This window comes from Danio rerio, chromosome 11, assembly GCF_049306965.1.
Source record: "Danio rerio strain Tuebingen ecotype United States chromosome 11, GRCz12tu, whole genome shotgun sequence".
Classification (NCBI taxonomy): domain Eukaryota; kingdom Metazoa; phylum Chordata; class Actinopteri; order Cypriniformes; family Danionidae; genus Danio; species Danio rerio.
This window is the reverse complement of record NC_133186.1, coordinates 13295095-13322167: the sequence shown is the minus strand read 5'-3', so window position 1 is coordinate 13322167 and position 27073 is coordinate 13295095. Positions and strand designations below refer to the sequence as shown.

At 34.5% G+C, this 27073-nt stretch overlaps 1 protein-coding gene across 3 annotated transcripts in view; it reads right to left on the bottom strand.

Annotated features, from left to right (window-relative positions):
* Positions 1-27073, bottom strand: part of rtel1 (regulator of telomere elongation helicase 1) — a 46400-nt gene extending 19327 nt beyond the window's left edge. Inside the window, exons 1-24 of one of the 3 annotated variants that reach the window (XM_073915858.1) lie at positions 26764-27073; positions 24126-24324; positions 23377-23470; positions 22120-22201; positions 21601-21661; positions 21402-21477; positions 21188-21272; positions 19347-19412; positions 19100-19253; positions 18910-18948; positions 18747-18825; positions 18564-18661; positions 15664-15719; positions 15506-15577; positions 13004-13978; positions 12204-12808; positions 12001-12114; positions 8869-8909; positions 8698-8783; positions 6388-6465; positions 4812-4889; positions 4575-4721; positions 3702-3817; positions 2839-2962 (exon numbers count right to left, since the gene is read on the bottom strand). In XM_073915858.1, the coding sequence (XP_073771959.1) occupies positions 2839-2962; positions 3702-3817; positions 4575-4721; positions 4812-4889; positions 6388-6465; positions 8698-8783; positions 8869-8909; positions 12001-12114; positions 12204-12358 (939 nt within the window). In that variant the 5' untranslated portion in view covers positions 12359-12808; positions 13004-13978; positions 15506-15577; ... (11 more) ...; positions 24126-24324; positions 26764-27073. 3 annotated transcript variants of the gene reach the window in all.

Genomic DNA, 27073 nt, shown 5'->3' with positions numbered 1-27073 from the left:
CATCAATAGTCTTACATTAACTAACACAGACTTACTTATATCTGAAGTGTTTGGAAGTAATTCGCGTTTTCCTCCTGTTTAAAAATGTCATAAGAACAATGTTTAGTGGCTTAATGTATTACAGCAGTGTTTTTAAAAGTCTAAACACTTTATTGATATAGTATACAACCAAGCACAAGTGGTCAGAATACAATCGAGTCACAGGTGATAAAGTATTAAGCGTTCTCCCAAAGTAAAGTGTGTCTGAACCAGGTCCAAGCTAAATGCCAGCAGGTGTCTGTAGCTCCGCTCACTCTCCGCCTCTTTGCCCTTGTTTGCTATCCCGCCGTGGGTGTGATGACGCGCGTACAAAATGGCGACGGTTGGCCGCGCCTACTTGTGGCTTCTTTTGCGCTCTTTAGAAACCTATGGGTGACGTCACGGATACTACGTCCATATATTTTACAGTCTATGGGTTTACCATGGTTTGGAAAAGTCAAGGTTTTTAAACCACCAAATGTTTCTGTTTTAACGTTCATATGGTTATGTAAGGTTTTTTATGCATTTTTGAGAGTCAGTGATTAATTTAAATTATTTTGCCGACATGTTTACTGTTCCAAAATATTATGTTTCCTAAAATAAAATGTTCAATGAGAAAAAAAAAAGTTATTTTCTTACTAAGACATTTAAAAAAAAAAAAACTTTATTTTAGAGCAGTTATGTGAAACCGTTACATTTTAATTCAAGGTAATCACACCATCAGAATCTTATACTAGCCCATACCTAATGAATGTGCACCCTTTAAACCAAAAACTGCCTAAGACCTATTTATGGTTAAAGCTGCAGTCCATAAGTTTTGCATCTTTGTCACCATCACTGGTTGAACTGTGCAATCGCAGTTATTTGCAGAATTCAACTCTTTTCATGAAAGAAGCTCCTCAGTGCAGATCTAGCTGATGTTTTGCTGTGTGTGGCTGTCAATCACTGGACCGTTCGGGATACTGTACTTAAGATTTTACATCTTGACAGTTCAACACAAATAGGTAAGCAACATTTGTTCAGACCAACTGAGTGAAAATAAAGTATTACACTAAATCGCACAACATACCATGGTGATTAAATCTAATAGCATTTAGCTTATATCACATCAAACCATGCAAATTATTATTGTACTTTGTTCTAATATTGCTTATCTTTAAAATGTGTGACTGTGAATTTAGTGTTTGTTAAAATTACTTTTAGATTCCAATATCTATGAAGTCTAATCTCTAATTGTCTCAAAATTCAAATTTCAAATTTCAAATTCAAATTGGCTCAGTCCCTAGCTTATCAGGGGTCATCACAGTGGAATGAACCACCAATTACTCTAGAATTTGTTTTTGTTTTTCATGTGACGGACGCCCTTCCATCTGCAACCCAGCACTGACAGTCTACTAAGGCCCAATCCCAATTCTATTTTATGTGGCAGCTGACGTGCAGCAGGGGGGTTGTATCTAAGACAGTTTGCGTTTATTTAAAAGTAAGATTAGTAAATCCAAATGAAATAGTCCCTTAAATATGACATCGGGGCTTCACTTTCATGCTCATGCTGCACGTTTGCACTCACACTTAAAGTGTACCAAACAAACTGAACCACACCTGGGCCCGATTCAGAACACTTGCACTTGTCAAACAAACTGAGAAATGGGCACAGTTCGGATAGCCTAGTGTGAGTAAACCATACTTTGTGAATCCTCAGTGCTGGGAAACACCCATACACTTTCTTATTCACACACACACACACACACACACACACACACACACATACACACACTACAGCAAATTTAATGAATCCAACTAACCTAAATGGCATGTCTTTGGACTATGGGGGTAACAGTGTGTTCACAATCGGAAGCAGCGAGAGCGTCAAAGTAGCAAAAGTCATTCATTTTCCAAGGAGGCCGGCAATGATAAGCAGCGAGGAGCATCACAGCGTCGCTGATGTGGGTGTTGAGGAGAGTTAAAATCAAGTCAACTTTATGGTAATGAGCTATGACATGGTTCTGCGACAAGCAATCAAAATGTAGAAGTCCACCACTTGAGAGGAGTCCAGAGAACACAGTGCTGTGAACTTTGGTTCCGACCATAGTTGTTCCCAAGAATTTGATTATTGCGGTCGCCACTTTTCCAATTATTTACGATGTTTGCTTAGAGGGGCATACATTAAAACGTTACTGGTGAGTTACTAATGTGCATTAATGTTTTTTGGGTTTTTTTCCTTGAAAAATGCGGGAATCGCATGCGACCATACAAAACAAGATTGCTGCTTCAGAATATTTCAAACATATGGACACATATTGGATAAGTAGAGCAAAGCCACACCACAAGCAACCTCCATAGTTAAAATAAATTTGATAAAAAGAGCGCAACATTTTCACGTTAGAAAGCTTGTTTTATGCGGAAACGTAACTGATTTGCTGATATGCTGCAACAGCTCCTTTAAATACAAGATCAATGTTGATAATTTTAACGCTCTCGCTGGTGAAGCTGTGAAGGCAGACAGTGTTGTTGCCAGGGCAGCCAGGAGAAAACGTACACGAACATGTGGAAAACATGTAAACTCCACAAATTTCATATAAAGATATTGTTGTTTAAACCCAAAAGGAAAAAATAAAATGTTTGGAATATTGGAATATTTCCTGCGAAAACCTCCCACTACCACCCCAACTATAAAATATCATTAAAAGCGCACACTTGTGAATCAGGTTAAGGTACAGCAATGATGATAGCTGACTGCCTAAAATAATTTCTTGTAATGAAAAAATTAAAAACACAGACTGCAGCTTTAAAGAAAACATACAGTAAAGAAGAAACACTTACAGTTTTTTGCGCTGTTCGAAAGAATTGAGCCACATCACGGACCATAGTACCAAAGCCATCGTAAATCTTAACATATGGCCTCACCCAGGAAGGAAGCTGATTACGGGCGTCTGCGCTTTTGAATCTGGATTGAAAAACCCAAAAGATTAAAGGGCTAGTTCACTCAAAAAAGAATATTCTGTTATGAATTACTCATTTCATTGCAATCCCCCAAGACCTTTGTCTGTCTTCAGAACACAAACTAATCAGAGAGCTCTCTAATCCGCCATAGAGGGAATAGAAGTTGAGAAAAGGACCAAAAACATTGTCAAAACATTCCACGCGACATCAGTGGCTCAACAGTAATCATAAGAAGCTCCAAGAACAATTTTGTGCACCAAACATCTGTCAATATATCTGTTCGCCTATATATTCTCTTACATATCAAGTCGTCAGCATGCATGTCTTCTATGAACAATATGACCATATTGCCATTAGAGTAAACACAATATGCCTGCAGTAAACACAACCCTGACTTGACACAGGAAACAATAGAGAATAAAGTAAATTTTACAGTTTTTTGCTGCATAAAAGAGTTCTTGGAGTTTTGTATGATTACAATTGAACCACTGAAGTTACCTGGAATGTTTTGACAATGTTGTTGGTCCCTTTTCTGAAAATTTAAGCATCTCAGGACCGTTTCTGTCCAAGGAGGATGAGAGAACTCTCTAGTTTCTTCTTAAGTTAAGTTAATTTGTGTTCTGAAGATGAATGAATGTCTCAGGGGATTAAAATGACATAAGGGTTAGTAATTAGTAGCTAATCCTTTAATATGGATGTACTTGCTCTACAGTCAAACTGGGAATTTGCTGTACTACCATTACCTGTGATCACAGAGAAAGATGGCTCCATAGTCTTCTCTGTGGCGGATCACTCTGCCAATGGCTTGATTCACAGCTCGAGAGGCCTGCTGTCTGTACCATTCCTGGCCAGTCAAATACTGAACAACAAGACAGACCATATAAGAACACATACACACCCAATATCTTTACACAGGGATGTCCACACTTGGTCCTGGAGGGCCAGGGTTCTGAAGAGTTTAGCTCCAACCCTAATCAAATACACCTGAACAAGCTAATTACGCTCTAACTAGGTATACTAGAAACTTCCGGGCAGGTGTGTCAAAGCAAGTTGGGGCTAAACTCTGCAGGACACCGGCCCTCCAAGACTGACTTTGGACAGCCCTGCCTTAACCATAGACAATTTATTGCAGGCTTTTTTTACACCTTGAATACATGCTCACATTTTGATAAAGGTTATTTTTGTTGTTCTTACAGAAAGCAATCCATTTGATGATTTTTCTTCAATATGGTAGTAGAACAGTTTACTTTATTTCTCAATTTATGTGCTAATCGTCAATTTATTTCAATTCATTTATTTAAAACAAGTTAAATACATAGAATTTCATTCAATGTATACGTTGACGCATATTAATAAATAGGTGAATGAACAATTAGTAAATCTGTCTTTTTACTAGTGTTCAAAAATTGGCAGGGTTTAAGATGTTTGTTTTTTTAATGCCTATAAAGTTGTCATGGCTGTAAACACTACACTACAGTAAACACTATTACAATTGAAACATTTGGTAGTGTGACAGCAAAGCAGAATTTCCTGATGCCATTCCTTCAAATCCATCAGTAATCATTTTATTATGCTTCCTTGGTAATCACGAAAAACGTATTCTTATTGACGATTACCTTTACTCCACTAATTTTATTCCTGCACATTTCATCCAGATACTGCATTTTTAGCACCACTCTGGGGTCCATCCTGGGGGGAAAGGGAAGTCCAGTGATAACAACCCCTCGACCGTATGTGTCAGCAAAATCCAATCCTTCACTTGCCTAGGAGAACGATGGAAAAATAAAAAAAAGGGATAATATTACTGATGGTTAATAATAAATATTTATTGCATTAAATATTTATAGTCTCACCTTTCCTCTACACACAGCAAAAAAGCTGCCTCCACTAGAGTTCGGGTCATCCACCTTGCCATAATAGCCATCAATCACCTGTAGAAAAAAAATGCTATATGTTAACATATACAGTGCACCGCATAAATGAGTCAACCCTTACAAAAAAAAAGAATATTTGTATCCTTTTCACAATAATTATAGACATTATATTTTGATATATTTAAACAAAACAGTTTTATTAAGAAGATATATTCATTAAAATGAGAGTTTGTTCACAGAACATCACTAGGAATAAAAACATAATACATTTAAATTAAATTTAGGTATTGCAAATAATATTACAAAGTACAACATTTCAACCAGGTCTGCCGAATATATCGTTACAGCACTGATATTGCAATGTGCATGTTCGCAATAGTCACATCGCAGTGATCGGCAATGTACAGTAGTTGGAACTGACATAACAGTTAACAAAATAGTGCAGTCATTTCATATTTTAACCTTAGAGTGGAAGTTTATTATTTGCATGCGTTTTCAAGAGCTGACTGTAAAAATATGAAGCAATTTTAAGAGATTTGGGCACAATAAATGAAACATTTTATTGTACATTATATAAGTTTTTACTCAGTGAAAACAATACAGTGTTATTTTTATTATTTGACTCACCAGAAAATTATAAATCATCTTTTCTCTGTTGTATTTAACTTTTCTTGTCATTTTTGAAATTAAAATTGCATTTATAAATCGCAATATACATTGCAGTGGATGACAATATTGCAATGTCAGTTTTTACGAATAGCGTTCAGCCCTAATTTCAACTAAATTCCATAATTTTTTAGGTTTCTCTTGATTTTTCCTCTTTATTAAAATTGCATTTCAGATTTTGCCCCAACACATTTATTTGGGTGTACTATTGTTTTAAACTGCGATCTTAAGTTATTTTGTTAAATGAGCTCTAGTTTTGGTACTGAGTGCTCTAATGCATATACAGTGCTCAGCATAATTGAGTACACCCAATATTGAAGATGAATATTTGTATCCATTTCTCAGAGAATATAAGCAATGTATTTTGGTGCATTTGAACAAAACATATTTATTAAATGGATATATTTATTAAAATAATATTTCAGTCACCAAACATCTTTAGAAATAGACAGTAATACATTTAAATTTATGTAAAACATTGGGGAGAAAAAAATAAATTCACAAAATTTCAACAAAATATTAAACCTTTGTTTCTCTTGAATTCTGCCATTTTTAAATTTTGTATTTAATATTTTTCTCTTACATATACATTTGGGTGTACTAATTGTGTACCATTATCATAATTTATTTCGTTAGATTAGATTCAGATTTGGCTTCCGTAGTCACTAATCTAATGTTTATGCAAAAATGTAACTAGAAAATATTAATTTAAATGAGAGATTTATGAGGGGTGTACTCATATATGCTGAGCACTTTACACTAATATATCATTGTATAGCATCATATAGAAAATATTATTGTAAAAGAAAGGGTTGTACTTATTTATGCTGGACACAGTGTGCGAGTATAAATGCATGATGTTTAAATAACAGACAGCAGATGAAGTTACCTCTGTAAAAGTGCCTTTACCCCTCGGCTCTACAAACATGGGTTTCACATTTTCAATGCGATCTGCATGTCCTTTTGCCTGGGAGAGAGAAAGGAATTGTTAGATGCTGATAATTAGTTGTTGTGTAAGTTGGCAAATAATAACACAATCAAAGATTTAAATCATTTTAAACTTAAAGGGGACCTTTTGTGCCCTATTTTACAAGATGTAATCAAGTATCTTATGTCTGTGTGTTAAGTTTCAGCTTAAAACACCACACAAATCATTTTTTTACTTAATCATTTTGAAACTGCCCTTTTAGGCTTTGATCCAAATTATGTCACTTTAAATTCAAATAACATTGTGCTCTCAAAAGTAAGCGGAGCTACAAATGACTGCATAGTGGCAGATTCAAAACAAGACTAACATTCTATGCTAATGGGCAGGGCTTTGCCACTCTGATGACACATACAAAGGAAGAATGTCAATTAAAGTGTTTCTGAAGAAATTCTTGCATAATAGGTCACTTATAAAAACGGAAGCCTAGATATGCTTGTGTATGTCTATCGGGTTATCATAAGCTTAGCAATTATGAACAACATGACTTTAAATTTTTATTTCATTCATTCATCCATTTTTTTTTCGGTTTAGTCCCTTTATTAATCTGGGGTCGCCACAGCGGAATGAATCGCCAACTTATCCAGCATATGTTTTACACAGCGGATGCCCTTCCAGCTACAACCCATCTCTGGGAAACACCCATACACTCATTCACACTCATACACTAGGGACAATTTAGCCAACCCAATTCACCTGTATCGCATGTCTTTGGACTTGTGGGGAAAACCGAAGTACCCGGAGGAAACCCATGCCAACACAGAAATGCCAAATGACTAGGGCCTGACGGAATCTAAATCGGAAACGTTTTTTGCTATTTCTGCTGAGAATTTTGGTAAAAATCTGCGGATTTCTGCGGAATGATTTTGGGAGTATCATAACTAAAACCTTAATATGTAAAATAAAAAATAATATCTTTTTAACTTTTATTTAATGTTTAAAATGCATATTAATTAGATTCACTTTATTTGGTAAACAAAGCAAGTCTCTCATATAATATATCTACTAAAAGACAGAAAATATTACTGTACAAACTGTATTGTAAATAAATCAGATGAAAAGTTTCATATTAGTAAATAAAATTACTATGAATAATTTAAAAACTGAATAAATATGGCTATTACACAAATTTACACAAGTAAATAAACAAAATTTATGATGGGCTAAAAATCTGCGGAAATCTGCACGTGCAGATTCCGTGTGGGCCTACAAATGACCCAGCCGAGGCTCGAACCAGCGACCTTCCTCCTGTGCAGCGCTACCTACTGCGCAACCACGTTGTCTTATTAATTTTTATTTTAGTTAAAATCCAGAAAGAAAACAAATTAAAACAATAAATAAATAAATATAAGAAAGATAAAAAAACATAGTAACTACAGGATTAGGACTCTAAGACTATATCAACTGAAGAATATTCACATTCTCATCAAAGGATGAAACTGAAAAACTGACAAACAAAATTCTATGTGCGCTTAGAAAATAATTCAAGATTTCAATGCAAAAATTAAACATTTTGTTGAAATAAGAATGAGTTTATCAGAATTTTAAATAAGGATGCCCAAACTAGGGCCATGCTAACCTTTGATTTGCCCCACAATCCCATCTGAAAAAATAAGGAAAATGATGGGGATGGTGTAGTTATTGTCATTTTTAATGTAATGTAACCTTTTATTTGTTTGTTTTATTGTTAAGCTACAAAAAAAAGCTTAATTAAAATTAAATGTTTTAATTAAAATTCTGTAGTTTAGTTTAAAATGTACATACTGTCACCTCACAAATAGAGGACAATGCAGAGACTTCAAGGCGATTCAAGGCAGATTCTGCTAGAAAAGTGTATTCAACTTCGCTGTGTTATAAACATCATTATGTTTTTATTGCAATAAGTAACAATTAAAAAGTAATACTGCATTAGTTAATATGATTCAAATTGATGTTTACTATTTATTTTTAAATATTTTGAAATAAATTAGGAAATTACCTATGGCAACTTTAATGAGAAACAGTTTGGTATATTTATCTTTGTCCCACGGCTCTCAATAATATTCGTTTTTTTGCCTTTCTTACGAAAAAGTTTGGGCACCCCTGCTCTTAATCAAAAAATTGATGTTCTTTTGATAAATCTAAATCCCAGCTCCTTTTCTATAGGTGATTTATCTACACGTTTCTCATAGTGAACTGTAATTATAATGTGGTCGTGCAGAAACACACACTCACCCTCCAGAACTCCAGAGTTTTATCCATGACTGGGTATGATGGGAAAAACACTAGCAGCCCATGAGGGACCACCCGTGACAGATTTACTGCAAACACAATAATAAGAGCATCATTCAACTGTTCATCATGCAGATCATCACATTTTCACAAAAAAAAAAAAAAAGATCTTACCGAGAGTGTTTCCCATGGACGACATGTTTTCAGGAACAAACCTTTAAAAAACAATGTAGTATGTTAACATACACACTAAACCAGTAACAAGTAAACAAGTTTTTCAAGTTTTTCAAACAAACCTGTAATTTTTCGAGGACAATAGTCAATTTAAGTGTACATAAGGATGAAAAAAGACATTTATTTAAAGGTGAACTGTGAACATTTAAAACAGGGGTCACCAAACTTGTTCCTAGAGGGCTGGTGTCCGGCAGATTTTAGCTCCAACCCTAATCAAACACACCTGAACTAGCTAATCAAGGTCTTACTAGGTATACTAGAAACACACACGAGGGTGTGTTGAGGCATTCATTTATTCATTCATTTTCTTGTCAGCTTAGTCCCTTTATTAATCCGGGATCGCCACAGCGGAATGACCGCCAACTTATCCAGCAAGTTTTTACGCAGCGGATGCCCTACCCATTTCTGGGAAACATCCACACACACATTCACACACACACTCATACACTACGGACAATTTAGCCTACCCAATTCACCTGTATCGCATGTCTTTGGACTGTGGGGGAAGCCGGAGCAACTGGAGGAAACCCACGCGAAGGCAGGGAGAACATGCAAACTCCACACAGAAACGCCAACTGAGCCGAGGTTCGAACCAGCGACCTTCTTGCTGTGAGACGACAGCACTACCTACCGCACCACTGCCTCGCCTGTGTTGAGGCAAGTTGGAGGTAAACCCTGCAGGGACGCCGGCCCTCTAGAACCAAGATTGGTGACCCCTGATTTAAGTTTGGATATTTTTATATATATTTTTATTAAAGCCTTTTAATGCAGTAAATGCCACATTATTCCATTTTACTACAAAAATAGGGAAAATAATTAGATCACATTTTAAAAAAATGTTTATAACTGTCCGCTTGTTAAGTGTGACGTCACGTGGAGCGGCTTCCGGGTCTAAGCGCTCAATTCAACTGAATGGGGAGATTCATGAAATGGTAATAATAAACGTTTACAAAGCGATTTAATACTTTTTAAAGTCACGATCGCATTATATATGTCCATGCCTAATATCCGATGGCCAGAAAGTGATTCATCGTTTTATAAATTGTTAAAATTTTGGTATTTGTTATGCAGCAAGCCCAGAGATTGTTGTGTACACTATGACTTTATGTAAAATTAACTTTAATGTGTGATAGGAATAAAAAGTGATCATAAACGAATGATTTCTCCACTTAAGTGAATGGCGGCTTGGACCCGGAAACAGTATTACATGCGTCACAAACACGTCATCACTTAACAAGCGGGTAGGGTGCTTTGATGTTTGAGATGAAAACAAGAATAAAAGAATAAAAGTTGATGGTGTGTTATCAGATTGCAAATATGTAATTGTAATTTCTAAATTGTAGACATTTCCTGATTTCAATTAATTAGACATGCTTTTAGACATTCAAACAGTGTCGAAAACATTTTCATTGATTAATTTTCTTTTCAGCTTAGTTCCTCTATTAATTAGAGGTCGCCAACATATTCAGCATATGTGTTACACAGCGGACGTTTTGCTATTTTGATAAACTATAATAGATTTTTTAATAGACCAAAACAAACCCGGTCTAAAGTCCAGTGCAGAGTTGTGCCTCGCTTACACACTGCCTAATACACACGAGATGTAGAGCAATACGCAAATATCTTTACATATGAAAAAGAATTAAAATATTAAGGATATATATATATATATATATATATATATATATATATATATATATATATATATATATATATATATATATATATATATATATATATATATACACACACACACACATATATATATACATACATACATATATTTATATATATATATATATATATATATATATATATATATATATATATATATATATATATATATATATATTTTTTTTTTTTTTTTTTTTTTTTTTTTATATATAAAAACCACTGCATTCATGCCTTCATCTCGGGAGGCTTTTTCAGTTCATTCAATTTGCTTTTGTATAATGTTATTATTATTATTAGCAGTTTTATTTATTATTTCCATATTTATATGGTTTATTAAAAACAAGCTTAGATTTGTCCACCTGCAGGTTTTAGACCATGTGGGGCATAGCATGTGTACTAGGATATAACTCAGATTTTTGACCACACTTTGTTATTATTGTTCATTTATTCGTTTGCTGGAAATTGGAACTGAATTTAGAAATAGTTTTGAAACAAATATTTGGACTTAACAAACTAAATTAATTATTTATAGGCTAACTGATGTCTGTGCGTAAAGGTTTCCCTATCCACGAGAGCGAAAGTAACCGTTAATCATTTATCTCTCATTCTCGTGCTGTACATGCTCTGTTTAACTGTTTTCTTGCTAGTAAAATGCTCAGTTTTTCCACTTACACTTACTTTACATCATTTAAATAGCAAATGTGCTGTGGCGCGATGCAACTGACTCTTAAAGGGAATGGGAGATGAGACTCTGATTGGTTTAATCTCAAAACACACCTATAAATCATTAAGAAAATAAACTCAACCCATTTAGACCATGCGCCACGGCGCAAAGCGGATTTTTCCGTCCTTAAAATAGCATAAATGGATTCTGACATGCCCTGAAAGCGTTTGCGCCCTGCGCTTTGCGCATGGACCGTCAAAATAGAGCCCATAATGTTGGTTTTATGTGACCTGAAACAGAAAGCAGCCTTCCCTCTATACTTAAAGCTAAGATACATAGGAGTTCAATTTTACATTAGGCTATATGTAGATAAAAACATTTATTATTACCCATTTCCTGATTTCAAAATGTATTTTTACAAACTGGATATCTGCAGTATGTGAGTTCAGAACACAAAAAAATCTGAAATTTTAAAATACGCCTATAAAAAAGTCCCGAAAATTTCAGTAATCTTACATTTCAGATGTTTAATATTGAAGTTATGAAATTCAAATTCAAAATAGGACATTAAAATTAATAAATTCTAATTAAGAAATTCAAATTTAGATTGTTTTGGCATATTATTAGCTCCATATGTTTACCGTTATTTTCGATCCATTAATGCATTCTTGCTGAATAACATAAGAACTTTCTTTCAAATGCGTAACCCAGAGCACTTTTAGGAAAACACTGACCTCCTGTCAAAAGCCGTGCTCAGCTGAACTCCATCTGGACCTTTTTCAATGATACTGACGAAGATCTGATCACGCTGGATGACATGAGGGTTCTCCAGGGATACAGGGAAAGGACTGGAAAAAAACGAGCAGAGAATTAGCATCCAGTCCACATGCAACTCATAAAAGCTGAGTGGGGACAGCTGGAGAAGAGGAGCACGGACATTTGCATTTCACAGGTGAAGGATGAGAGCGGCGAGAGGGTTCCGCTGGTCAGAATAATGCAGCGAACTTCCTGACGGAGCAACTCCTGCATGCTGAAGCCCGGAGAAAAACACCAGTAGCTCAGCACGTTCCCTTGAAAACATACACATGCCATTTAAATCTTTTATACAGCTTCGGTATACATGTTTAATGTGCAAAATTTTAAAAATTCGTTATTCCTATGCATTCAAGGAAGGGTTGCATGATATTGGAAAATATGTATATTGGTTTGGAATATGAATAGCTTGAACAGATCTATTTGGAAATAATTCACTCATTTAGACTGATTGGAATGATTTGTAGGAGAGTGAATGATGCATAAAGTATTACAAAGAAATTACAAGCATAGATAAATACAAGAGTAAGGATATAACAGTATTCAGGTTTGGATATGTAATAATCAAATCTAAAATAACAATGTATAGTCTTCATTGTGTATAAAATTGAATTAAATAAATCCAATTGCAATTTCTTGTGCCTGAATACTTAAAAGAGGTGGTCCAGAGTGTATTTTTAAGGCTTGGTTGTGTTTGTAAGATGCAAAGCAATGTGTGCTCATGCTTCACTTGTAGAAATATATATATATATATTAGGGCTGTCAAATGATTAAAAAAATTTACGTAATTAATCACATTTTTTTTCCTAAGTATTTATGATTAATCATGAAACCCGGTGTTATGCTAATAACAAACAAACAAACAAAAATTATTTCCATGTTGGATTCTAAGGGTACTTTCACACTAGCACTTTTGGTCTGCACCCGATTTCGTTTGACGTCATAGTACGGTACGGTTTAGCTAGTGTGAACGTGTCTTCTGAGCTCGGGTGCGCACCCGTGAACCGTACCCGAGTCCGCCTGAAAGAGGTGGTCTGGGGTACGGTTCATGTGAACTCTGGTACGGTTCTGGTACTTTTGATGTGAATGCAATTGTACCAAATCACGGAAGTGAACCACCAACTATACAACAAACTATCGTTTTCATAACGTTTGTTCGTTCGTGTATGTGTGTGTGTCACGTTTCGTACCTTGGTGACACGCGCTGGACTGAGCCAAGGCAAACACAGTGATGCACAGTGATGTCTGCTTGTCTCCTCCAAAAACAGCTTTTTGCAGCAGATGGACGCGAGTCGCTTTCTGTATGTCCCAAACCAAAAGCTTCAGTTAAAGCAGCATGACCGCGATGTGCGGAAGTCTTTCCATTTCAGCGCTTGCTGAACAGACAACGCGCGCAGTACAGCGGACCCGGAGAGCGAGGGATCCCTTCAGACTCATTAACAAGCATGATCGCGTTCACCAAATTTACTTAAACTAAGCGTTCTAAAGTATGTCTGTATTTTACAAGCAAGGATTCTGACACAGCAACGTAAAGCAGACACTTAATGGAAGTTGCGTGTAGGGGGAAACACGTCAAACTTATGAAATGTGAGGGCTCATGGAAGTAGCCTAAAGGCAGAGAATAGGGCGGCTATCTTTGACAGCTTTCGACTTCATCTGCCACTTTCACTACAGTACATTTACATGGACACCAATTCTCCGCTTCTAATATTATTATACTAATTACGTGAAAAGTTCAACTATGAAAAGCTATGCTCTAGAACATGTGCTCAAATTAGGTGAAGCTCCCATATGAAAACAATTCAGAAATTTCACACCTTGTTTCTTAATCGAAGAGGAAGCCCAAACATCCGTGATCTGCTTCTTCTTGAAGTTGCTGTTGTCTGGATGAATGTGGACCTGATATGAGACAGAGTCAGAAATCTCACACAAACTAAATAAGTGAGTGAATAAGTGAATACTGGCCTGACAAACATAATATGTAACATTATAATAACATTATTCACATTTTTGAATTTTTTCAAATTTTTTGTTTTACGTTTCTGAATTAAGACTTTTTCAAGGCTGTTTATTTGAATGTAATGTATTTTTTATTTAGTGCCATGTCAGCAACCAAGGCTATCTTCATGGCAGGAATCTTTCAACAATAAATATACAATTTAAAAATCAACAAACAAAATAAAACATAAATTAAATAAGATTTTTTGTGTTAATACATGATAAAAATTCTAAAATCTTTTCGGGTGTTACTTTGTCAAAAATGTCCTTAAAAGAGTTCATTTCATAAAAAGTCCTTCTGGAATCAGTAAAAGCAGGACAGTCCAGTAAAATATGTTTTACAGTAAGATGAGTTTTGCAATACAAACACTGAGTAGGGTTTTCACCTTGGAGCAAAAAACCATGTGTTATTCTCGTATGCCCAATACGACATCTGGTAAAAACTACTTGATCAAATCGATTCTTAAAATGTCTTAAAATTCTGTGTGAAACTTCAGGTTGGATTTCATGTAATTTATTGTTTTCTAATGCATCCCATTCCTTTTGCCACTTGTTTAAAATGTAAGCGTTGATAAAAGGTTTCATCTCTGACGGAGGAATTTGGCATTTGTTCACTACTTGCTTCAAAGCATCTTTAGCAGCTGCATCAGCTCGCTCATTGCTTAAAAGTCTGACATGTCCTGGAACCCAGCAAAAAATGATGTGATAAAACTGATTTTGTAGTTGGTGAACTTTAGTTAAAATATTGCTGTTTATTTGATGTTAAAAAAAATAAATGCTATTTACAATATTTTTAATTAAATATTAGTTTATTAAACTGATTTTTTATTTATTACGTAATTTATTTTGTTTTCCTTTAATAGCAAAACTAAATGTCCAACAGCCGTTACTCCAGTCCAGTTTCATATGCCAGTCAGTTTAATAATTTACAATTTTTTCTGTTATGCTATTGTGATTCTCAAAAAAAAATATTATAAGTATTTTTTATTATTATAAAAACACTGCTGCCTAATATTTGTGAGACTTTTCTTCAAATATGTGTTAATGAATAGAAAGTAAATTTTAAACAAAATATGTCGATTCTTTTAATGCATTTACTTTTACATTTGACCAGTTTAGTAAATACTTACAGAATAAAATCCTAATTCTAAATCCCAAAGTCCTAATTAAAGAAAAATGACTAAAATAAATAAATAAAATGTTATATTCCACAGATGTGTGTTTATGGATCTAGAAAACAGCTGCATAAAGGAACCACATTAATGAATCAGCACCTCATAGTGATTATGGACAACAACAGACTCAATATTATTTGATTTTTCTACAATCAAATAAAATGTTTATTTACTTCGCCTTAGACCTGATAGCTTCAGACAACTACATGTAGCAACATAGCAATGAAGATTTGATAAACATGGAAAATCAAACCTTGAACTCCTTTAAACTATTTCCAGTCTGTGATTTCTTGCTGCCCTCTGCAGGTTCAGCCACAAACACCAACTAATTCAGAATAGACCGACAAGAAAAATATTAAACAAACAAATAAACCCAGAAAATGGTCAAATCTTTAACATACAATGTCTGACCTGGATAATATCTGCCACTTTCTGAAGTCCACTAGTGTTCAAAAAGACACCAGGTCCTGAAAATTAGAATCAAAATAAGTCATACCTGACTCTTGATACCCCAACATGGAGGCAACAGCCTGTGTTAAAATCCCTGCCTTTTAATATAAATGTTAAAAAACTTGAACGTTTTTAAACAAATTTCATTATCTCTATTACTCTTAACATGGGGAGACATTAAAAATTAATTTAAAGTTCCAGCTAATATCACTTTGTTCTCGCCTATCGCTTTTAACCCTGAATACAGATTGATCTGAAATACATCATTTGTTTTTTAAATGTACTTCAATGAGTGTTCATGAACTAAATTATAAATTCATTAACAGAGTTTATCATACACCCGTTCATTTCAAAAAGATTTACACAAATGCATCAGTTCATTGTTAGGACTCTTTTTGGAAAAAGAATACACCATTTTCTACAAGGACTTTACGATAAAATTGATTTTTTCTCTGGAATTTTATTTGGTATATGGTGGAGTACAGAATGCACAAGGCTGGGGAAGGTTACAGAAAAAATCCTGCAGCTCTGAAAGTTACAATGACCACAATGGCCTCCATCATCCATAAGTGGATGATGTGGAAGAAACACCAGGGGCCTCATGTACGAAGACTTGCGTGGAAATCTTACTAAAACATTGCGTAGGCACAAAGCTGTAAATGTGCGTACGCAGAAAAAATTTCAGATGTATGAAACACTGCGTACGCCGAATCTCACGCATATTCTTTTGTACATTCGAATGAACGTGAAACTGAGCGCAACATGCACGAGTGCAAAACCCCTCCCTGCCTCCTCCCCCGTATGAATATGCTAATGACTATGCTAATGGCAAAACCCAACGAAAAAGCAATGGCAAAAGCAAGCAAAAAGAGAAACTTTGAACAGAATGTGAATTGGAAGTGCTGCTTTCGGAGGTAGACCGGAGAAAAGCGGTGTTATTTGCAAGTTTGTTCTCCGGAATTAACAACAAAAGAAAAAAATAGAGTGAGAGAGTTTAGCTGATGCGGTTAACATAGTTGGGTCTGAACATCGCACTGAGTGCATTAAAAAAAAAGACATAGTATGGTTTATATCTGTAAAATGTTGCAGGACGCTTAATAGTTTCAGTGGCGCTACTCGTTAGACGCATGTGATCATGAATTGATACGTTCGAGCATGAACTCGGCTCGAATCCAGCGTCTGATGAACTCTTTCTTGTTTTTTTTCCCCCGCTACATATCAGATTTTGCCAACTATTTATCACGAGAAAGACAAGTAGGAATCATCAATAAGTTCATATCAATAAGCATCATATTTTATTTGCACATTTATTGAATGGAAATGTTTCTGATTCACGCATGCAAATTCATCTTCAGATGGTGCCTTTATAGCAATGTGCGTGCGGTAGATCGCTCAGATTACATTGGGAAAACAGGCGACTGCTGCAAATTGTGCTTTAATGTTTGGCTGGTCAAATGTATGGTATGGAAACCTTATATACCTGCTGAACCCGTCTCATACAGCTGCCATTGCAAGGCTCAGACACTTTGTAGAGAGCAATTTAACACAACTGCCTCTAGGAGTCGCCAATGGAAACAAAACAGACACGCACAAAAAATGTGCGTACGCCTGCCAGAAAGCTGCCTTAAAGCTGCGCACATTCCCACGTTCAGTTCATTGTTAGTAAATCCAAACGTGAGCGATTCTGAGCGTGAAACCTGGCGTACGCAAAGTTTTTGTGCGTACGCAGCGTTGATACATGAGGCCCCAGGACTCTTCTTAGAGCTGGCTGACCATCTGAGTAATCTGGGGAAAAGGGCCTTAGACAGGGAGATGATCAATAACACAATGGTCACTCTGTCTAAGCTCCGGTGTTCTTCTGTGGAGAGAGAAGAACCTTAAAGAAGGACAACCATCTGTGCAGCAATCCACCAATCAGGCCTATATATTAGGTTGGCCAGACGGAGGCCACTCCCCACCTGGAATTTGCCAAAAGGCATCTGAAGGACTCTCAGACCATAAGAAACTAAATTCTCTGGTCTGATAAGACTAAAATGTAACTCTTTAGAGTGAATGCCAAGCACTACGTTTGGAGAAAACCAGGCACCACTCATCACCAGGCTAATACCATCCCAACAGTAAAGCATGTTGGTGGCAGCATAATGCTGTAGGGATGTCTTTCAGCAGCAGGAACTAGAAGAATAGTCAGGATAGAGGGAAAGATGAATGCAGCAATGCACAGAGACATCCTGAATTAAAACCTGCTACAGAGTGCTCTTGACTTCAGACTGGGGCGATGGTTCATCTTCCAGCAGGACAATGACCCAAAGCACACAACCAAAATATCAATGGCGTGTATTCACATCAACTCAGTGAATGTCCTTGAGTGGTCCAGATAGAGCCCAGCCCTAAATCCTATTGAACATCTCTGGAGAGATCTGAAAATGGCTGTTCCCATCCAACTTAATAGAGCTTGAGAGCTACTGCCAAGAGGAATGGGCAAAAATTCCCAAAGACGGGTGTGCCAAGCATGTGGCATCATATTCAAAAAGACTTGAGGCTGTAATTGTTGCCAAAGGTGCATCAACAAATTGATCAAAGGCTGTGAATACTTATGTGCATGAGATTTTTCAGGATTTTATTTTTAATAAATTTGCAACAATTTAAAAAAATCTTTCTTTACATTTTCATTATAAGATATTGTGTGTAGAATTTTGAGGAAATAAATGAATTTAATCCATTTTGGAATAAGGCTGTAACACAAAAAGTGAAGTGCTATGAATACTTTCCGGATGCACTGTATGTGCTGATGTACTAAATTTACCGATGAATGATTTAAAAAAAAAAAGGATCAACTTATAAAACAATGGATAAATACTCACTGCCAGCTAAATAGCCTGTGATCTGCTCCATGGCTTCAACAGTTTCTGTTTTAGTTTTAGAGTTCACATTAGCCATTTCAAAAAGCTCAAATATGAAGCTTTAAAAGAGGGAAAGAGAAAGAATTAGCATCTAAAAAAAAGGTATGACACAAATATATCAAACAAAGTCTCTTTTACGCTCACCTGCCAGGTTTGGTGATTCCTTGATTGTTTGCTGGCATCTCAAAATCATTAATGGCAGTTTCCAGATCCATCAAAATTTCTGTAAGATTATTTAGTTAGCTTACTGAAAGATGAATCCTAAATAACGTAATAAAATCTATATAATTTCTAAAGTGGAACCTACGTTTTACTTTTGCAATTGTGGTGATGTCCATTTTCAAACCTGTCAAATAATATGAGGTAAACAAGGTTTTTATCAGGGGTTATTTGTAAACAAGTATATAAAATGTCCAATATCCTAAAATAATTTACAAAACTAAAACAAATATTTAAGAAATAATGAAAACTTGATTGTCATTTCAAGTTAAACTAACCTGAATTGAGTGATTCCACATTAAAGTCTTCAGCAGAATCTGCTTTGCTGATGTCTGAGGCCTGCTCTCGCAGAAGTCGATCCACGGCCTCGATGGCAGAAATCAGGTCATGAGGCGTGAGGTCAAACGAGGTGGACTCTTCACACATCTTCTCCTGAAAAAAAACATTTAACCGTTAAAGAAAATCAAGTATAAGTACTGCATTGTTTCATATGATGAATTGCTAAAACAATATAAAGACACTTACGACATTATGAGCTTCGTCAAAAATAACCACAGCCCCTTTCAGCTCTATATTGTGTGCTCTTCGACTCTGTGGATCAACAAAAAACAGAATTTAAAAGTATATGCAATGAATGTGAAATGAATATGAAATAAAACATTATAATGGTACACTACTTTTCAAACTTTTGGTGGTTATTTTTTTAGAAAGAAAGTAATTGTTTCCTTTCAACAATGACTCGTTAAATGGAAATAAGTGACAATAACGTTTTAAAATAGTAAAATAAAAACAATTATCTATTTAATAGCATTGCAAATTGCTCTGGTATGTGTTCACAGTGTGTTTTCACTGCTGTGTGTGTGCACTTAAATTGGGTTAAAAGCAGAGCATAAATTCTAAATATGAATGAAGGCAGCATGGTGGCTTAGTGGTTAGCATTGTCGCCTCACAACAAGAAGTTCACTGGTTCAAGTCCTGGCTGGGCCAGTTGTCATTTCTGTGTGACACTTGCTTGATCTCCCTATGTTCGTGTGGGTTTCCTTTAGGTGCTCTGGTTTCCCCCTTATTCAAAAGCTATGCGGAACAGGTTAACTGAATAAACTAAATTGGCAGTAGTTTATGAGTGTTTGTGAATGTGTATGGGTGTTTCCCAGTACTGGGTTGCATCTGAAAGGGCATTCGCTGCATAAAGTATATGCTGGAAAGGTTGGTGGTTCATTCTGCTGTGGTGACCCCTATTAGATGGACGGACGGACGGACGGACGGACGGATGGACGGACAGACAGACAGACAGACAGACAGACAGACAGACAGACAGACAGACAGACAGACAGATAAATAGATAGATAGATCTAGATCATCTAATGAACCAACCAACCAACAAACAAACAAACCAACCAACGAACCACTGAACGAACCAGCAAACAAACGAACAAACCAAAGAAACAATGAACGAACCAACAAAACCAACAAACAAACGAACGAAATATACATATAATAGATTAGCAGTGCAACGGTTTTCCACATCGGTAAGCTATATGGATGCACTGATGTATCGCTATTGAATTCATTTAAAGCCATAAGCATATCGGCAATAATATAAATACAGTTCATACCTATGGTTATTTGATTACATGAAAGAAATTAGCTGCATGTCATTTGATTAATCCAATGCTCTTCTCTGAGCACAAAAATAAATTAGAATCTGTACAAAATATCAGACCTGAGTCCAATACGTACAAAATGTCAGATGTTTGATGGGAAAGCAGCTGGTGTGTGCTATCCTCAAGCGCAGGTACAAAACCTTTGGTTAGTTTGAGCTATAAACACCTTGGACAGTGAAAGCAACCAACTGCTTTTTAGTGCTTTCAGTAAAATAAACAATGTACATATAACTACAGCCCTGGATTTATTTGTTAAGTTTATTAATTAAATATATTTCATTATATGTCATATCAAAGTTATTGTTGTTAAGAAAATAACAAATAGCATGAAAAAAATCACCTTTAAAGACCTTTGTTATATTATAATTTCATCTTAACTTGTGCCTCTCTTAAAAGATTGCAAAGCTGAATGTTAAACAGATCCAATCCATTGTCATTAAAAGTAATTTAACTGAAAAAAGTAGTACTGTACAGTACTGCAATTTACCAATATCTGTGTTTAAATTGGCTGTAAGTTTTTTTTTTTTTTCAAATCAGTATCGCCACAGATATTAGAAGCAACATGTGCATTACCACTTTACAATATTTCACATTATACAATATTCTCAATCAAATGGATGTAGTCTTCAAAAAACCCAACCCCAAACCTAACCGCTTTTGGTACACTTCTAAAGTGATGATATGAGGGTGAAAATGTCTTACCTTTGGGTCAAGCAGGTAGTTGTAGGGCATGAAGATGACATCAGCGTGTTGTTTGAGTGAGCGTGACAGGTAATATGGACAAACTCTATGAGAACAAACAGTCAAATCCATGACACCATTTACTCTCGCAAAGAAAACATTGGAATAAGAATGCTGCATCACCAGATTGAAGAACTGTTTAAATGCAACTATTTCTTTCATTGCAGCATCTCACCTTTGCTTTTTGCCTGTTTTTACAAGATCCTCCACATCCAGAATAGAATTCACAATCTCCTTGTCAGTGCTTTTCTCTAAAATTGAACAACAACAAAAAAAATTGTGAAAACAATCATATTTATTAGTAGCCTGTGCATTATCTCTTAAGAAAAATGTCTCAATGCTCTTCTGAAAGGTCACCAGTGTAAGCCACACACCATCGACATTGTTGTAGAAGATACAGGAACGGGACGAGACTTTTGCTCTGCACATGTGGACCTTAACATAAAACATAATGCCTTCATTATCATGGTGCAGAAATACTCTGATACGTGACTCTGGACAACAAAACCAGTCGTGATTCTCCTTTTATATTGAAATTTGACATTTATATATTTATACGAAAGCTGAATAAATAAGCATTCCATTGAAGTATGATTTAGGACAATATTTGGCTGAGATACAACTATCTATTTTTAAAATCTGGAATCTGAGAGTTAAAAAAAACTAAATACTTTAAAGTTGTCTTTAAATGTACCTAAGTGAGGTGCTTAGGAATGCACATTACTAATCAAAAGACACAGTTTTGATCTATTTATAGTAGGGAATTTACAAAACGTTTTCTTTTAACATGACCTTTCCTTAATATTCTAAATATTTTTGTCTAGTTTTGTGGTCCAGGGTAACATATTAAGAATCTATTGTCAAATATACTCACAGTGAGGTACTAATCATACCTTAATGTGATTACTTTCATGACGCATCACTTCCTGGTTTATGCAGAGCTGCTCTCTAGATCCCAAAACACAAATCTTTGGCCTACAATTAAAAAAAGCCAGGGATGAGCTGAGATAGAAATTTTGGTCAGTGAAAACAACAGACAAATCTTTATAATTGGAAGCCGATAACCACGATAATAATTAATTCCTGAGCCTGATTAAAAAAACAACAAGGAAATACATAGTAGAAAATTTTCAAAAGCTTTACTGCAGAATACAAGGACTCCAACATAAATTCTTCTAAAATGTGGGTTTTCTCAAAAAAAACTTGTTACATCATGAAGCATATTTCTGATATGAATCAACAAGCAAACATTCTTAATTTATTAGTAAATAATTATTTTTTTAATAATAGTAAAATAAGCATTAATTAGCCGATAACAATTTGGCCGCCAATATATCGTGCACCAAAAAATAAGAACAAAAAAGAGCAATTATTACTTTATAATAGTAAAATATTTATATTATTACCTATTAATATTAAGTAATATTAATCTATTTTTGTGAACAAAAAAATTACCAAAATAAAAAAAGTAAGCTAAACTAAGTCTAACTCAAATGTACAAGCTTAAACAAAAATATCAAGAAGTCCTATCAAGCAACTTTTTTTCCAACATTAATAGAAATAATTATTTCTTCAGAATCAAATCATCATAATAGAATGATGACAATTTAGCTTTGCCATCATATAAATAAATAAAAATGTTCAATTTGTTCAAATAGAAAACAGCTTTTTTAAATTGTAGTAATAATTTACATCGTTAATTTAAGATTTTCATTGTCTATATCAGGGGTGACCAAACTTTTTCTTATGAAGGGCCAAAAACCAAAGTGGATTGAGGGTAATGGGCTGAAGCTAAATTTAAATTTGCCATGTTAACTTCCTAATTTAATTATATTTAAAATGTAGATTTCTACACTTATAAATATAATACAATAAAGATATAAACATTCTTATGTATAACACCATAAAGTTCATTCATTTTTATTTACAAAATTTTTTTGTAGCTCATCAATTAAACAAACAAACATAAGGTTATGTTAAATTAGAAATTACAATCTCTGTTGAAGGCATTCACCCCAACCTTCCCCATTATTCTGCATCTCTTCTCAAATGGGATGGCGGGCCAAATCAAAGCTTACCATGGGCCCTGATGTATATGATCATGACAGACTGACAATAGAATATATTATAAAAATCTTATATTGACTGACCTGTATGATGTATTCTTCAGCTCATTTACAACTTGTGTTAACTGCGAATGAGTCCTGGAGGCATATATGATCTTGGGAATGTCAGTATAATAAGCTTGAAAGAAAGAAAGAAAAAAAATAAGGAAGGAAGGAAGAAAGAAAAAAAGAAAGAAAGAAAGAAAGAAAGAAAGAAAGAAAGAAAGAAAGAAAGTTAATAAAGACAGACAGAAAGAAAGAAAGTTAATAAAGACAGACAGATAGACAGAAATTAATAAAGAAAGATAGACAGACAGACAGACAGACAGGAAGGAAGGAAAGAAAGAAAGAAAGAAAGAAAGAAAGAAAGAAAGAAAGAAAGAAAGAAAGAAAGAAAGAAAGAAAGAAAGAAAGAAAGAAAGAAAGAAAGAAAGAAAGAAAGAAAGAAAGAAAGAAAATTAATAAAGACAGACAGACAGACAGAAATTAATAAAGAAAGACAGACAGACAGACAGACAGACAGGAAGGAAAGAAAGAAAGAAAGAAAGAAAGAAAGTTAATAAAGACAGACAGACAGATAGACAGACAGACAGACAGACAGACAGGAAAGAAAGAAAGAAAGAAAGAAAGAAAGAAAGAAAGAAAGAAAGAAAGAAAGAAAGAAAGAAAGAAAGAAAGAAAGAAAGAAAGAAAGAAAGGTGTGATTTAGCTTATGAATTCATCTCATCATTTATCCTTGAACACAAGATTTTACTAATGATAATAAAAATAAATTCATCAGTGTAGGTCAATACTTGGTGTGTCTCCATCAGTAGCTGCTGTTCCCCATGATGACATTGGTCTATCTGCAAACAGCTCCGCTCCACCCATTCTCTCTGTTATCTTGCGGGCAGAGATCGTGTCTTTGAAGTGGTCTCTCCATGCCAGCGTCGAACACAGAAGACAGAGCGTTTTACCTGTGCCAGTGGGACTTTCAAGGACACCATTGACTTTCTGGAAAAAGTGCAAGGATGTGTCAAAACTATTAATAAGCAATGAATGAATGGAACAATGTGACCTTACCGAAGACTTTTAAAATAGCACTGCATATGATTAAAGTGCTACAGCTTTCGCTTGATACACATTTGGAAATGTTTTATAAATTGCTTGAGCAAAGTGCAATTTGCATTTACTTTGTAAACCACTGATGACAATTCTCTGATATTTAAGACGTTTTTTGTGCATAGAATTAAATTTATATTTGTTTTTAGACAACACAATATCAATGGTTTAGTTTAGTTGAATAGCCTTACTTTTCATTTTACATAGCTAGTTACTCCAATCAACTGTCAAAGTAAAAAAAGACTATGTCTTCATTTTAATTTTTTTTTTATTAACATTATAGAATAAAACAAGTTTTATACTTATACCCGGTTTTGGGTTAATTACTATAAGAAAGTATATAATTACAATTGTATTTATATTACTTTTCTATTTACTTTATCTGAAAGTAAAAAAAAAAAGTGAAAGTTATTTATTAACTAATTAAATTTTTTAACTAAACATTAAACAGAAAATAGAAATTCAACTCTTAAGTAATTAAATTTGTTTTAGTATAGTTTTGTTTTTAAATAACACACAAAAGAAATGTGTTTGCTGCTTAAATAATGGCTGAAACAACAAAATTTCTGAGATTTCTTTGGGACAACTTAATTTTTTACAGTGCACTTACAATTTTATCAATATATCAAAAGATCAGATGCAAAAACCTCTAAATGTCATTCTAAACTTTTCTTCTAAAATGAGCATTTTTCTCAGGCTCTCGTAGGTAGGTTCAGTAAATTCCCTTTTATGTTGATGAATAGACTATTTTCATCATCTGTAAAGTGAGATCATTTAACATAGTAACAAAAGATTAAAAGAAAATTGGCACACTGCCACTTTGGCTCTCAAAAAGTTCTTTAATATCACATAACACAACGTTTCGACCTACATAGTCTTCATCAGGTAAAACAATACAAATTGGAGTACTCGAGAAATAGTGATACAGCTCTACACATCACACCTACAATCAATCACCCAAATCAGCCAAAAAGACAGTAAACAGGCACATAAGCTATACATACAACAATAAACATATGACAATATCAAATACATACATACCATTACAGAAATGATTAAAATACAAATACTCATTTTTTACTTCCTCAGAGACAGAGTATTTAGTGTATAAATATAGCGCATCACATCTGCAAAAAATAATCACATAAATCAACCACAACATCAGTGAACCAGAAGGAAAAAAATTGTATACACATATATTTAGTATACATCTGACAGAATGTCGAAAGTTTGTGTTTCAATGCATTAAAATGAACAGTGATAGCATTTCGTTGATCATTTAATTGTATATTAGTTCTGTTAAGCAATTCTTGTTTTTAAACACTGACTTGTTTTACTAACGTTAGCTAAACCACAAGGGAATTTATTCATTTAGATCACATTTTTGTACTGCATAAAATCACACCTTTAATCTTCAATTGCTTACCCGAATGAGGATGACTAAAAAAACATTTGTTTGTGAAGTTACACTTTGCGCATTGACCACATAATTACCTTAAGGAACTGAGAAAGGATTATCAGACCGTTCAGAACCTTGATCTGTTTATTTAACATAGGATGTTGAGAAAAAATGCTTGTTTTTAAAGGAAATTTCAAATGGCATTTAGAGGTTTTTGCATCTGAACTTTTCATGTGTTAAAATAACAAAGAAACATTTTTAAATAACCACAGCATATTTCGTACACATCACATACTAACATAAATTTCAAAACCATTTTATCGTTTCTTATGCATGTGCTGTCAGACAAATGGTTGAAAAACTGAGGTAATATACAAAATATTGTATTAAAATATATATTTAAAATGTTTAACCCTATAGTCATGAACTGATTCCTCAATTAACCTTTAAAGTATATGCAGTTTCGATAAATGATAAATGTTCTATACTTGACAAATATAATTATTCAGCAAAATTCTCAATAAAGTTGATTTATTTACACTGCTGAATTTATGTACAGTATTTAAGGCAAGTACATTATAAGTAACTACTTAAACTACCTAAAAATTAAATGTAATACATTACTTTTACAATAGAAATAAGATTTAATTACAGAAACTTATGACTTTGTAACTAATTACACCCAACACTGACACCTAATAAACACAGTCAATTCAGAGAAAGTGGAAATTTTCTAACCTTCTCTTCATTTATTTCCATACCTCCAACTTTAGATGAGTTTTAAGAAAGCAAACAAAATGTAGATATACAATTTTTACATCCTTAAACTTTCAAATTGCTAACTTATATGACTTAATTAACAGAATATTTCAATGACCATCTAGACCTGTAGGTGCAGTTAAATGAAGGATAATCAAGACAAGTGTTCTCACTTTCTGCAGGCACTCGATGACTTTGCTCATGTAGTCCTCCTGGCAGGGGTACGGGGTGAAGGGAAAGTCCACATTGATTCCTTTAAGTTTAATAACAGGCATTTTCTACTAAAACACACTGACAACATCTGAAAAAGTAACGCTAAATCACCCACTCTCAACGCTAAACCACAGCCCCTTAATAAAGCACGAATAAACAATCATTCGAATCAATTAGCTCTTTCTGTATAACATGGTGCAACGGTAAACGATGCACTAAACTTTCAACAATCAACATGTCAACTACAGTAGCGCGCCATTTGTTTTTCTC